The 15123-nt window shown below is 40.4% G+C and overlaps 1 protein-coding gene across 7 annotated transcripts in view; it reads left to right on the top strand.

The window, feature by feature from the left end:
- Positions 1-15123, top strand: part of LOC122814053 (RING finger protein 112-like) — a 590764-nt gene that overhangs the window by 564472 nt on the left and 11169 nt on the right. For all 7 annotated transcript variants that reach the window (XM_044086656.1, XM_044086657.1, XM_044086659.1 and 4 more), the window contains one exon: positions 13503-13556. In XM_044086656.1, the coding sequence (XP_043942591.1) occupies positions 13503-13556 (54 nt within the window). The remainder of the gene's footprint in view (positions 1-13502; positions 13557-15123) is intronic.

Below are 15123 nucleotides of genomic sequence, written 5' to 3'. Positions count from 1 at the left end.
GTACGTAGCATGTGGAGTGGAACTCAGAGATGCTAAGATCATCCGTGCATTGTGCTGGACAGTGGTAACTCTACAAATGTAATGTTGGGTACTGTTCTGATGGTATACAGCATGTGCAGAGGAGCTCAGAGATGCTAAGGTCATCTGTGCATTGCACTGGACAGTGGTAACTCTACATCTGTGGTACTGGGTGCTGTTCTGATGGTACATAGCATGTGGAGTGAAGCTCAGAAATTCTAAGTGCATCTGTGTATTACGCTGGACAGTTGTAACTACATCTGTGCTACTGGGTACTGTTCTGATGCTACACAGTGTGCAGAGGAACTCAGAAATGCTAAGGTCATCTGTGTATTAAGCTGGACAGTGGTAACTCTACATCTGTGCTACTGAGTACTGTTGTGATGGTACATAGTATGTGGAGTGGAACTCAGAGATAGGTCATCTGTGTATTACGCTGGACAGTGGTAATGCTACATCTGTGCTACTGGTACTGTTCTGATGGTATGTAGCATGTGGAGTGGAACTCGGAGATGCTAAGGTCATCCATGCATTGGCGATGTACAGTGGTAACTCTGCATCTGTGCTATTGGGGACTGTTCTGATGGTATGTAGCATGTGGAGTGGAACTCAGAGATGCTGAGGTCATTTGTGTATTATGCTGGACAGTGGTAACTCTACATCTGTGCTACTGGTACTGTTCTGATGGTACGTAGCATGTAGAATGGAACTCAGAGATGCTAAAGTGATCTGTGCATTGCAGTGTACTGTGGTAACTCTACATCTGTGCTACTGGGTGCTGTTCTGATGGTATGTAGCATGTGGAGTGAAATTCAAAGATGGTAAGGTTGTCCGTGCATTTCACTGGACAGTGGTAACTCTACATCTGTGCTACTGGTACTGTTCTGATGCTACACAGCATGTGCAGAGGAACTCAGAGATGCTAAGGTCATCTGTGCATTGTGCTGGACAGTGGTAATTCTACATCTGTGCTACTGGCTGCTGTTCTGATGGTGCGTAGCATGTGGAGTGGAACTCAGAGATGCTAAGGTCATCCATACATTGCATTGGACAGTGGTAACTCTACATCTGTGCTACTTGGTACTGTTCTGATTGTACGTAGCATGTGCAGAGGAACTCAGACATGCTAAGGTCATCTGTGTATTATGCTGGACAGTGGTAACTCTACATCGGTGTTACTGGGTACTGTTCTGATGCTACACAGCATGTGCAGAGGAACTCAGACATGCTAAGGTCATCCGTACATTGCACTGGACAGTGGTAACTCTACATCTGTGCAACTAGGTACTGTTCTGATGGTACATAGCATGTGGAGTGAAACTCGGAGATGCCAAGGTCATCTGTGCATTGCACTGGACAATGGTAAGTCTACAGCTGTGCTACTGGGAACAGTTCTGATGGTACATAGCATGTGGAGGGGAACTCAGAGATGCTAAGCTCATATGTGTATTATGCTGGACAGTGGTAACTCTACATCTGTGCTACTGGTACTGTTCTGATGGTACGTAGCATGTGGAGTGGAACTCAGAGATGCTAAGGTCATCCGTGCATTGTGCTGGACAGTGGTAACTCTAGAAATGTGAAGCTGGGTACTGTTCTGATGGTACATAGCATGTGGAGTGGAACTCAGAGATGCTGTGGAGTGGAACTCAGAGATGCTAAGGTCATCTATGTATTACACTGGACAGTGGTAACTCTACATCTGTGCTACCGGGTACTGTTCTGATGGTTCATAGCATGTGGCGTGGAACTCAGAGATGTTAAGGTCATCTTTCCATTCTACAGGGTAATAGTAAGGCCACTCCTGGAGAACAGTATTCATTTCTGTCAGCAAGTGGGAAAATTACATTGATAGAAAGTGTGTAGAACCCTGAGAATAGTGCCTGTATAAACAAGGGAGGCAAGAGCCAGAGAGGCATAGGGGGTAGATTTCCAAAGCACAGCCATGCCAAAGAATGCTAGTTCTAGGAGTTCTAGCTTATGGTATTTAGTGAATCTGTGCACCAAAGATCAGCCGGTCATTGTGCTGCTGTCCACTTGAGACATACTGTTCACACAAGTGTGCGTTGCAGGCAGCAGTTCCTCCTGTCCATAATGGAATGACCTTTGATAGTGTTATTTACAGGTTTTGTCTGATGGCAGAAGTAATGCATTTTGCAGTTCTTAGTGGTAAAAGTCACACACTCTGTGCCAGTAGCAAGTACGATAAGTGGCTGGTAAGTGTTCCTAAGCTCATGAACCCCCTTGATGTAAAATCAAAACCACTATTGATAGCAAGCATGTAAAATAAGTAGCACCCACCAACAGATTCTAATCTTCTTCTTTCGTTTTTTCCCAATTAGGGGTCTCCACAATGGATCACCTGTCCGCTCATGATTGTCAGTGGTGTTTTACAGTGTCGAGTTGCTCCCAAACTTTCACAGAAGGCACACACACATGCATTCATGCGTAGGGCCAATTTAGAGTGTCCAATCCACGTACAGTATGTCTTTGGGATGTGGAAGGAAACTGGGGCACCCAGAGGAAACCCAGTCAACTACAGGAAGGACATGCAGACTCCGCACAGAAGGCACCCCAGCCAAGGATCGAACCGGAGAACCTCCTGCTGTGAAGCAGCAACGCTAACCGCTGCACCACCGCTGCCACCCTACACCAACAGATTCTAATAAAGTGATGAAAATTAGATGAATTAGTGGGTGAACTAGAACAGACGTCCCATTATGATATGGAAGCAAAGAGTGGTACTGAGTGATACTGAGGTGTTCTAGAGCATGGCATATAGCTGCTTGAAAGCAGGGCTTGCATCACAAAGAGTGGTACTGAGTGATACTGAGGTGTTCTAGAGCATGCAGACAATCAAAAAGGAAAAACCACTTTAATGACAAAACACAGCAGAGCTTTCGGACATAATCCTTCTTCAATACTACAAACTTATAAAATTTCTTTCATCTTATATACAGGCCCAAAGAAGTCATGTGGTTAGCAGCCCAAAAATCACATGACCATAAGTATCACTCAATAAGGCAAAGTTAAAACAACACAGATAGCAATGATTCTATAGTACATAACAAAAATTTAAATAATTTAAAATTCAGCTTGCTAATATGATTAATAATCAAAGTTACACATAAAATTCATATTATAAAATTCATATTGTAGAAACAATATACATAATTATAAATTCAATCTACTGAGCTTAACCAAAATTGGTTTAAGGCTCAGCATACTATTCAAGCCAGGAGAACGGTCTCCAGCAAACCTTAAAATCCACTCGTATTCTTTAATTTCTAAGAAGTTATTTATATCACCACGTCTTGGGGAGGGCAAAACAATGTCAATAACCCTGAATTGAAAAACATGACCTTGTCGACAATCTAACATATGCCTATATAAAGCATTTGTTTGACACATCTTCTAATTTCAGACTTATGCTCTGTAATCCTCTCTTTCAACCTACAGTGGTTTTGCCTACATAAAAGATTTGCATAACACACAGGTAGCCAAATACACTATATGTGTTGTGTGACAAGTAGCTGAAACATAAAATTTAAAAGCTTTCCCTGTTACTGGATGAACAAAAAGGTCACTCCCTGTGTCAAAATATCTCCACAGCATGAACAATTGTGGCATTTACATGTACCATACTTAGAGGAAAGCGTTTTCACAATGTTGGTAGAAAAATCCTTATAACATAATGAATTTTTTAAAGTTCTCATGTTCCTATAGGCAAATAAAGGTCTATCACCCAATAAGGCCTTTAGTTCATTTGAAGCCATTAGTATCAACCAGTTCTTAAATATTATTTGCTTTATGGATGGTGTTGTAAGACTATATGCAGTTACATATCTAGTCAGGTCCATACGCACATTCGTACTATTCATAGGTAAGGCATCTGACTCCAGTGGGTCAGATAGGAAGGTAGGAGCAAACTTAGTCTTCCTCTCCTGCATCACCTTATCTTTCTCCACAGAGAGTAGGACATCATCATATCCACTAGCAGAAAAATCCGCTAACATATCCTTTAATTGTAACTCAAAACAGCAGTCATCAGTGTTAAGCCTACTCAACCTTCCTAACTGGGACCTCACAATACCTTTAAAGATGTGTGGTGCATGCATGCTATGAAAGTGGATGTATCTACTAGCACACACATCCTTTCTATGTGACTTAGTATTCATATGTCCATCCTTAAATATAACTTCTACATCCAAAAACACAATTTCAGTCTTGGAACAGCTCATTTTAAACTTTAGAAAGGAAGAAGCTCTATTCAAATAGTCCAAAAACATATTCAATATATCCAAGCTGCCCTTCCAAAGTAGGAAACAATCGTCTACAAAACGTTGGAAAAATCTAATATGTTGTCTATAAGGGTTTAGATCACTCAAAATATGCTTACTTTCCCACTGGTAGAGCACTAGGTTAGCATAGGTGTTGGCTATGGAAGTACCCATAGCCACACCAGTGAGCTGAAGGTGCGTAAGTTCATTAAAGAGGAAAACATTATTCTTTAAAACCACATCTAGAAGGCTACACCACGTTTCTATTTTACCATAATCAGGGTTTGGACATGAAGTCAAAAAATCTCTCAAAAGGTCAATCCCATCATCATTCGGTATGACCGTGAAAAGAGAGACAATGTCCAGAGTTACCAAATAATACTCATTATTCATCATTTGTTCCTTCTCAGTGTCATAGCTTACTCGTAACTTCTGTAAAAAATCAAATGTGTCACGTAGAACTGAATCACAATTATTCAAAAAAGGTTGTAACTGACCATGTAAATAAACTGACAGGGGTTCGGTCACCCAACCTGCTCCTGAGACAATGGGTCTCATAGGTGGATCCATGATTGACTTATGGATTTTAGGTATTCCATATAGGCGGGGTGTCACAGGACAAGGAACTGTTAAATAATTAACAAGAAGTAACCTGGATACTTTGGACGATATTAGCGACGTTAATGCAGTTTCTAATGAACAGAATAAAAGGCATGTAGTACAATCCCCCCATCTGAATCTGCGAATGGTTTGACCCACGTAACGCCAGCCGTAGGGGCAGAGACTTCTAATTCCTGTGTAACACCGAAGCGAGTGATCACAACGCCTGGAAATACAAATGATGAGGTGGGGAGGAAATCACAGCAACTAACTTTTAGTTTTGCTTCAAAGCGTTTTTCACTGGAGCGACCTGAAACCGTGAAAGAACGACCGACGATGCAGAGGAATTCCCCAGTTGTACGCTCAGAGGCATCTAATAAAAGGAAGCTCAATAGCCCTTTAGGCACAGCCAAGATGGGCCGAAAATAATTAAAGGTACGTTGAATTTATCAACGTTCCAGCTACAAGAAGCCCATATATCAGTACTTTCAAAGGGGCTTAACTTTATTCCTTCAGGTGGAAATGACCTGGTGTCTGCACTAACTGACTTGAAAAAATTCACCAGAATGTTAAACTTAAAGTTGTTGTTTGGTCAATCATCTAGAGTAGAAAGAGGCTTTAAGTGCCTCAGTACTTTTATACCTATTGCTGTACCAATAGTGAAGGCTTTTCATGATTTGTGTGAAGTACAAATTAGGCAATTGTATGAGAGTAGTAATAAGAGTAAAAGGAATGAGTACAACTTGACACTGGATGAGTTTAAAGCATTTAAAGATCTGTGCTCCTGTAAAGAAATAATAATTAAACAAGCTGATAAGGGAGGGGTAGTGGTGCTCATGGAACGTGACAAATACTTAGATACTATGTCCGGTTTGCTGGAGGATACTACTGCTTTTAAACGCATCACTGGCATGGATGTAAAAAAATGTATATCGTATGTTAATATGGTCATTTATGACTTACAGCTGCAGGGTCAGATAGATCTTGATTTATTTAATTATTTAACAGTTCCTTGTCCTGTGACACCCCGCCTATATGGAATACCTAAGATCCATAAGTCAATCATGGATCCACCTATGAGACCCATCGTCTCAGGAGCAGGTTGGGTGACCGAACCCCTGTCAGTTTATTTACATGGTCAGTTACAACCTATATTGAATAATTGTGATTCAGTTCTACGTGACACATTTGATTTTTTACAGAAGTTACGAGTAAGCTATGACACTGAGAAGGAACAAATGATGAATAATGAGTATTATTTGGTAACTCTGGACATTGTCTCTCTTTTCACGGTCATACCGAATGATGATGGGATTGACCTTTTGAGAGATTTTTGACTTCATGTCCAAACCCTGATTATGGTAAAATAGAAAGCGTGGTGTAGCCTTCTAGATGTGGTTTTAAAGAATAATGTTTTCCTCTTTAATGAACTTACGTACCTTCAGCTCACTGGTGTGGCTATGGGTACTTCCATAGCCAACACCTATGCTAACCTAGTGCTCTACCAGTGGGAAAGTAAGCATATTTTGAGTGATCTAAACCCTTATAGACAACATATTAGATTTTTCCAACGTTTTGTAGACGATTGTTTCCTACTTTGGAAGGGCAGCTTGGATATATTGAATATGTTTTGGACTATTTGAATAGAGCTTCTTCCTTTCTAAAGTTTAAAATGAGCTGTTCCAAGACTGAAATTGTGTTTTTGGATGTAGAAGTTATATTTAAGGATGGACATATGAATACTAAGTCACATAGAAAGGATGTGTGTGCTGGTAGATACACCCACTTTCATAGCATGCATGCACCACACATCTTTAAAGGTATTGTGAGGTCCCAGTTAGGAAGGTTGAGTAGGCTTAACACTGATGACTGCTGTTTTGAGTTACAATTAAAGGATATGTTAGCGGATTTTTCTGCTAGTGGATATGATGATGTCCTACTCTCTGTGGAGAAAGATAAGGTGATGCAGGAGAGGAAGACTAAGTTTGCTCCTACCTTCCTATCTGACCCACTGGAGTCAGATGCCTTACCTATGAATAGTACGAATGTGCGTATGGACCTGACTAGATATGTAACTGCATATAGTCTTACAACACCATCCATAAAGCAAATAATATTTAAGAACTGGTTGATACTAATGGCTTCAAATGAACTAAAGGCCTTATTGGGTGATAGACCTTTATTTGCCTATAGGAACATGAGAACTTTAAAAATTCATTATGTTATAAGGATTTTTCTACCAACATTGTGAAAACGCTTTCCTCTAAGTATGGTACATGTAAATGCCACAATTGTTCATGCTGTGGAGATATTTTTGACACAGGGAGTGACCTTTTTGTTCATCCAGTAACAGGGAAAGCTTTTAAATTTTATGTTTCAGCTACTTGTCACACAACACATATAGTGTATTTGGCTACCTGTGTGTTATGCAAATCTTTTTATGTAGGCAAAACCACTCGTAGGTTGAAAGAGAGGATTACAGAGCATAAGTCTGAAATTAGAAGATGTGTCGAAACAAATGCTTTATATAAGCATATGTTAGATTGTGGACAAGATCATGTTTTTAAATTCAGGGTTATTGACATTGTTTTCCCCTCCCCAAGAGGTGGTGATATAAATAACTTCTTAGAAATTAAAGAATACGAGTGGATTTTAAGGTTTGCTGGAGACCGTTCTCCTGGCTTGAACAGTATGCTGAGCCTTAAACCAATTTTGGTTAAGCTCAGTAGATTGAATTTATAATTATGTATATTGTTTCTACAATATGAATTTTATAATATGAATTTTATGTGTAACTTTGATTATTAATCATATTAGCAAGCTGAATTTTAAATTATTTAAATTTTTGTTATGTACTATAGAATCATTGCTATCTGTGTTGTTTTAACTTTGCCTTATTGAGTGATACTTATGGTCATGTGATTTTTGGGCTGCTAACCACATGACTACTTTGGGCCTGTATATAAGATGAAAGAAATTTTATAAGTTTGTAGTATTGAAGAAGGATTATGTCCGAAAGCTCTGCTGTGTTTTGTCATTAAAGTGGTTTTTCCTTTTGGATTGTCTGCTTGCAGTACTTTGGCACTTTTGATATTTGTGTTATAGAGCACAACATATAGCTGCTTGAAATCAGGGTTTGCAGCACAGAGTGGTACTGAGTGATACTGAGGTGTTCTAGAGCACGACATAAGTTTAAGCCCACCAAGATAGTTCAAATATTGGAAATTCAGATGCTGTGAAGCATGAAGTTATTCACAGAAGTGTAAGGATGGTGGGATCCCTTCAAGAATTCCTTAATAAGTCAGTACTGGTTTGCAGGACTTCCATTACCACTACTAAGTCAGGATGCTGCTAGCTAAGAGAGACAGACACACCCTAACTATGAATTATCCCACCAAGCCAGCAGAGGCAGATACACCCTGACTGTGAAGTGTCCCACCACCAAGTTATAATGCACCTAGCTAACAGACGGACTGTGGACTATCGGACAGTGGCCTGAAATAACTTTGTCCACTAGTGCAGCTCAGTAAGGAGAGTTGTGTGGCATTGACTACTAGAAGTGACACATCTGTTGATTTGCACCCTAAAAGTTTTGGTATGAACAGTACTGCCCACCACTAGGGGCAAATTTGGCAGTAAGGGGAAAAATGCAGAGCTGCACAGAGAGATGTCACCTCTGCAGATTTTGGACATGCATCAGAAACATGACCAGGCTTTTTCCTGTACTTAAAACCATATAGGTTCATAGGTAGGTACTAGGTTATCGGCCCTAGGGCCTAACTAAGCCTAGCCAACAAGGTTCCCTGGCTTACGCCACCCAAGAAAGTTAATTTCCTGTGCTCCCTGTCGAGCAGAGCCACAGAAGTGATCCCTGGGGTGTATTTCCCATTTCCCATCCACTCATCAAGATTTTTTTTGAAGAGTGCTAATGAGGAACTTTGCTTGACATAGATGGGTAGCTTGTTCTAAAGTATAGGAAGTCTCTGGGACAGGAATCTATCCCTCCAGCATGTCCTGTTTATTGTGGTGACAAGGTTTAGGTCCCTAGAGAGTGTAGCTCGGAGGGATTGGGATTTCTTAAGGTGTAGCATGTCTAACAGCTCTGGGTTTAACATAACTTTATATGTTAGGCAGTGATCTCCTCAGAGTAGGCAATATGCTACAGAGTAAAGCTGGAGTTTTTTGAAACTGTCAGTGTAGGGCATCTATTTGAGGCCAGTAATCCTCCTTGTGAGGTACTTCTGTGGCCTTTCCAGCTGCTGCAGATGTCTTGTGAGGTACATTCCAAAAGGGGCATTGTACTCTATAATGGGTTTAATGACTGCTGAGTAGAGGGGAACAATGACCTCTTTTTTCCTGGATGAGAACCCTGGGATATAGGTGGGATCAACTCATCGCACAGGTTATGAATGATGGGTTGCCTCAAATTCCTTAGAATGAGGAGGTACAACTTCCTAACAGTGAGGATTAGTAGCATTTCTTCATGGTCATAAAGTTTGTATGTTACCCTAAAACTCAACATCTGCTGTGGGCTCCCTGTCTTGCACTTTGTCCTTTCCTAACTTCAGATTGACCTATCACTAACATATTTTCTCTTGACACTATGCTTTATCCTATTCATCATTCAGACAGTGTAATTTGCACACCTTTATGGCAATGACAAGGAATGTGCAATAGTTGCTTAGTCTGTCTAAGATCTCTCTAATGACTCTCTACACACACTGTATTTCTGCTGTCGTGACCTTATCGGACAATGCTTTTATGCTGTGTTCTCGTGACCTTATTGGACAATGCTTTTATGCTGTGTTCTCGTGACCTTATTGGACAATGCTTTTATGCTGTGTTCTCGTGACCTTATTGGACAATGCTTTTATGCTGTGTTCTCGTGACCTTATTGGACAATGCTTTTATGCTGTGTTCTCGTGACCTTATTGGACAATGCTTTTATGCTGTGTTCTCGTGACCTTATCGGACACTGCTTTTATGCTGTGTTCTCGTGACCTTATTGGACAATGCTTTTATGCTGTGTTCTCGTGACCTTATTGGACAATGCTTTTATGCTGTGTTCTCGTGACCTTATTGGACAATGCTTTTATGCTGTGTTCTCGTGACCTTATCGGACAATGCTTTTATGCTGTGTTCTCGTGACCTTATTGGACAATGCTTTTATGCTGTGTTCTCGTGACCTTATCGGACACTGCTTTTTACTCTGCAGTCATGAGCTTTTCTTGCTTGTTCAGTTTCAAATTACATTTTTTGGAGGACAGGAAATGCTGTTCACACTGAAGCATTTTCCTCCAGCTTTTTATTTTAAGTCACCTGAAAAGAAAGTAATTGAAGGCAGTGTAATAGAGTCCCGAAATCTGAAAATCCAAAAACTGAAAAACCTTTTTAATTAAAAAAAAAAAAAAATGTGTTTTGGTGGACTGGTCCAGAGATTTTTTTTTTCAGTTTTGACGTAAAGCAGTGGCAACTTTGTTTTTGCAATCTAAATGAAAAAAAAAAGAAACACAAGTATTAGTTGTAACAGTAGGGATGTGAATTGATTACAGAATGATAGATTTACTGACAAGTAGGTAAACAGTTGAGGGAAAAATTATTCCAGATTTACCAGCATACAGACAGCAGTTTTCAAAAAAGGCAACTGATAAACACTTTTCCGTCTACAAAATGATGTGAAAGAAGCTAAGAACAGCACAATAGTTTCTTAAGGATGGTAGGGATTAGCAAAAGCTTTCTAGCAGCTTGGTTTGCTATATTGAAAATTGAATCCAGTTTGCCTGTTTTGTCTAAGGCTATAACAGGATGAAAAAATCTGGGCCAACTCTCATAAATACCCATGCAGTAAGAGTCATGGCTCTTTAATGTGGTGCTCTAGCAATTAGAAGTGTGGCCACAGAATGTGTTCCTTTACTACTGCCTACAGTTCCCTCACAGGACCTGACTCTTCACGCAGATGGGATACACCTATGTCTGAAGAAGTGGTCATTCCTTGTTGCAAGGTTGGGAGGGTGGCCTAATGGCTAAGGTCTTTGTCTTACAAGCACAAAGTGCAGGGTTTGAGTCTCACAAGGGATAATTGGCTAGGCTTAAAATGGCTTGCAAGAGCAGTTAGCTTAGTACTAACCTATGAGCTATGAGCTATGAGCAATGCAAACGCGTCAGTGAAGACAGGCCACATGGCAGTGCTGACTGGCTTCTGCTGCTGGCATCCTAAGGTTGGAAATAGACCTGGTTTACTGAAGGACTTGCTAATGTTAGGAATCTACAATCATCTGGTGACAGTTGTCCACCTCCCTGAGGCTAGGATGAAGCAAGCGGACTGGTCGTACATTCCCTGTGCGCCAAATGTTTTCCTTTCTGTAGGCTGAGGTGCAGTATGTAGCTACATTTGTCCTGTTTAACATGGAGTAGGAGTTATGAAGTGGATGCTACAGCAGGGCCTTAACAATTCTTTCTCTGTCAGCACCTGCACTCTTCACTGCGCATTAAACCCCCGTGCTGTTCTTGGCTCCTGACTGGCGGACAAAACCGTAGCATCTTGCTGTAGAAGTCAGTAGTGGTGCAGAGTGCTGGAAGTGCAGTTTGTGTTTCTGTCTGAATACAAATGAAAGTGAAGTGTGAATTGATATGGAAGATATATTAAATCCAGTATAAGTATTAATTAAAGGGCTTTGCAGTACCGAAATTACTCTTGTTCAGAGTATCCTGGAAGATTTTTATTTTATAATGTCATTGTTATAATTTTTGTTTGCATACCATGTCTGCAGAAAGTATCAGCATATCTGCTTAAGAGAACTTCTGTGTAAAAATATGAGCAGCAGTTTGTGAGAGGTCAGTGTAACAGTAACTTAAAATGTCTGCATTTTAACTGTCTTATATGTTTTAGTGAGTTGTAAGGTACATACAATACATACCTCCATGTACCCGTCCTGTGCTTAATGATACTTTGTCAGCATAGCCTGCCATTTGCTGAATGCCCTTTCATGCCCACAGCTATCATTGTGTTGCTACCATGGCCACTCCTGCACTACGGCTAACCACAGCCCAACCCTCAAAGAAGAAGACCTGCCTTTTGGCTGGTCAGCTCTTTCTGTTCATTCAATAACTGTCCCTACAGCTTGGGCTGCTGCTTAACCATGGGTCACTAGTAACACAAACAGATGCCCTGCCTAAAAACAGTTGTCCTTATGCTGTTTTACAATAGCCTTCTACTCTTTTAGTCAAACTGCGTAGTGAATACATTTTTGGCTTCACCGTGTCCATCCTTCTCAGACTGTATGTCAGGGCTATAATTTGGAGTGTTTGTGTGGCAGATGTACCTAGATTTCCTCTCCAGGAGTAGATTGCATTTCCTTGTAGGCTAAGTACCAACACCCCCCCCCCCCCCCCCCCCGGCCACCTAAGAGCAGTGAAAGTGAAATAACAGTTCAGTACAAGGGTGTGCTAATGCATAACCAGATTCTACAAATTTTGGAAAAGAAAAGAAAACTTTACTTTATCCAAACTGGAAATCATTAAATTGTCATACCTTTGGTAATTTGCAGATTTAAATCTGCCTGAATTTGCTTGGTCAAAGATAGTATCAGAGATGTTACATTGCCACGTGTAACAGAAGGTGCAGCCTTGGCTGGTTTAATGTACAAGTGCTCAGCTATGAAGGTTACAAAGTTACAACTTGTCATTCTCATTTGAAGGAGTTGTAACTCACTAGTTACTGTTTCTCTTCTGTATACATTACTGCTGAACCTGTTTCTGTTAACAGTGCTTGCAATGATTCAGTGCTTTTTTTTTTTTTAAGTTTTACTTCTCTGCACTTTTGTGATTGTGAGGTTGGTACATGTATGTAACAGAGCTTAAGGATGTGGAATATCCCACATAGGGGTTTGGGGTCCCTGCAGTGTTAAAAAAAAAAAAAAAATATATATATATATATATATATATATATATATATATTTTTTTTTTTTTTTTTTTTCTCCTGATAAAACTGAGTAATTGGGTCTGTTTACTTTTATCTTTGTCCGGACGTAATCAATAAGATAACCTTTTTTTATGATTAGCAAATTCTGGGATCTACCCATATGTATTTTGCACTCAAGTAACCTAGTTACACAAAGTATAAGTAATTTATAAATATCTTTTCACAGGAAAAGGTAGCTGTTACATCCCGTTTAGAAACAATGGCATAGCCTTGGCAAAAATGTCATCACAGAAAAGCGGGCCTTAATTTTTGTCAAGCAGCACTGAAGGCAGTCAAACAAAACGAATGATTTGACGTGAGAGACGGTACGCGTGTGATGAGCAGTACTGATTAGCTATTGTTTGAATGTTTTATCTCATGGTTTCTGTAAGGTTCACATGTGCTGCTGTGTTTACTGTACAAGGGGTGAGCTTTTGTGAATGCTTTGTATTGAATCTGTCGGATGAATTTTCCAGCTGCAGTTCCAATGAAGAAGAGTACTCTCTAACTCCCTAACTCCCTAACTCTCTAACTCTCTAACTTGCAAATATTAGCTTCTTTTTTTGCTTGTACTCAGTGCAGGTGTCTATGGGTGTTTCTGCCGTAGTAATATTTGGTTAACTGTTGTATTTTTGTTTTTCTAGAAATTTGTGGAAATAATGAAGACAACAGAGTATGGCTTCTCTTCACCCCTAGAGGTAAAACACGTGCATTCGTGAATTGGCAGTGTTATTTATGTAATAATAGCTTTGTTAGTCCATTTAATCTAATAAAGTCTATTTTGAGTGTCTATTTAAGTGTAGTCAAGCTCAAACATAATGTCAGAATCATTAATATAAAATAATTGATGGACGAGGTGTGGTTGGGTTGTAGGGTGGAGAAGCTGAGATTTAAACACATTATACAAGTTAGAACATTTCCTCTACATTTTACAAGTTTCCTTAATTTTGGACTCGGATTTAAACAATCAGCTTGTAGCTTGTGCATTTGGTTCTTGTGTCCCTCACGGGCTTCTGTGCATTTACTGCGCTAAAACTGCATTCATGTGGATGCGCCACAAGGCTGAATGTCTGTGTTCTTAAAGGGTCGGTAGGAGAAATGACACATCAGAGATGGATAAAAGCTTTGACGTAGCCCTTCTTAGATATGCTTCTTAGTGCCAGCAGATGAACACTGTTCTTAAAAGTCCAGACCAGTGACAGGCAGGTGAATGTGTAGCAGTAACAAACACAGTACCTTAATGGCATTTACGTAGCAGTAATGTGCTGCCTTCCTGTGGCAGACTACTAAAGCTCAGAGTCCCTCCCACTGTCGGCCTCTTCTAGGTGTGATGGACCAATCACCTGGCAGTAAAAGGACTGCTATACAAACCCACAGACAGGACTCTCTGTTCTCTAGTGCCATACTAAGAGAAAGATGTCTTGGAAGACTGCTCCTTAATCTGGATCTGTTCAGCTGTTGAGCTCAGATAAGAAACACTTTGGGGTTTTGTTCTCTCCGTATGTTCTTCCTAGAACCCAAGAGTAAAGGATAGAGGATAATTTCACATGTTGGTTATGCACAGGAAGCTTAGGTACTACCTTCACAGGACAAAACCATTCAGGAAGCCTGAAAGGCTTATTTCCTACACAGGGGTAAAAAAAGATCAACATGTGTCTCTAAGCAAACCATTGCTCATTGGTTGCCCCAACATTGTTTTTTGTTAAACCTACCATGGCAAAGCAAATTCAGGCAAGATAAAGGTGCATTCCAGCAGGGCTTTTTCCTCTTCAGTGGTTTGTTGGAAAGGAGTGGTCTCTAGAAGTATTGTAGAGGAAGCACTACTAGATGGATGCTTTTTCTAGATCCAGAGCAGACTTCACTAGGCCCATTCTCCAGGGACTCCTAGACCCTTATCCTTCCTTCTTTCAAGTTGGATAAGCTTTGGGAATCTACCCGAATGCCCTTAAGGCAGTGTGTCTGTTGACCATAGTACTGCTGAGCTAGTCCTGCTTAACTGTAACAGCAGATGTTCATGGAACGTGCTTCCTTGCTGGCAGTACCCACCACTATCGCCAGCTTTGGATGTATATAGTTTGCTGTATTGGGTTGCTGTTGAGTGTTGCTGTACAGTATTTTAATGTTCTCCATCTATGTGTGTTTTTTGGTTTGGAACAGTAGGTGCTCACAAAGGTTCTGTCTTCTCTTCTTGCTGAACCCTAGAAAACTGAAAGGGTCCTGTCCGTGAGTTTGTAAGGCAGTCCCTGTACTGCCAGGTAATTGGTC

This window comes from Protopterus annectens, chromosome 10.part0 (genome assembly GCF_019279795.1).
Source record: "Protopterus annectens isolate FY-2018-M chromosome 10.part0, PAN1.0, whole genome shotgun sequence".
NCBI classification, from domain to species: Eukaryota; Metazoa; Chordata; order Ceratodontiformes; family Protopteridae; genus Protopterus; species Protopterus annectens.
The sequence above is the reverse complement of the archived record's forward strand: the minus strand, read 5'-3'. Positions and strand labels throughout refer to the sequence as shown.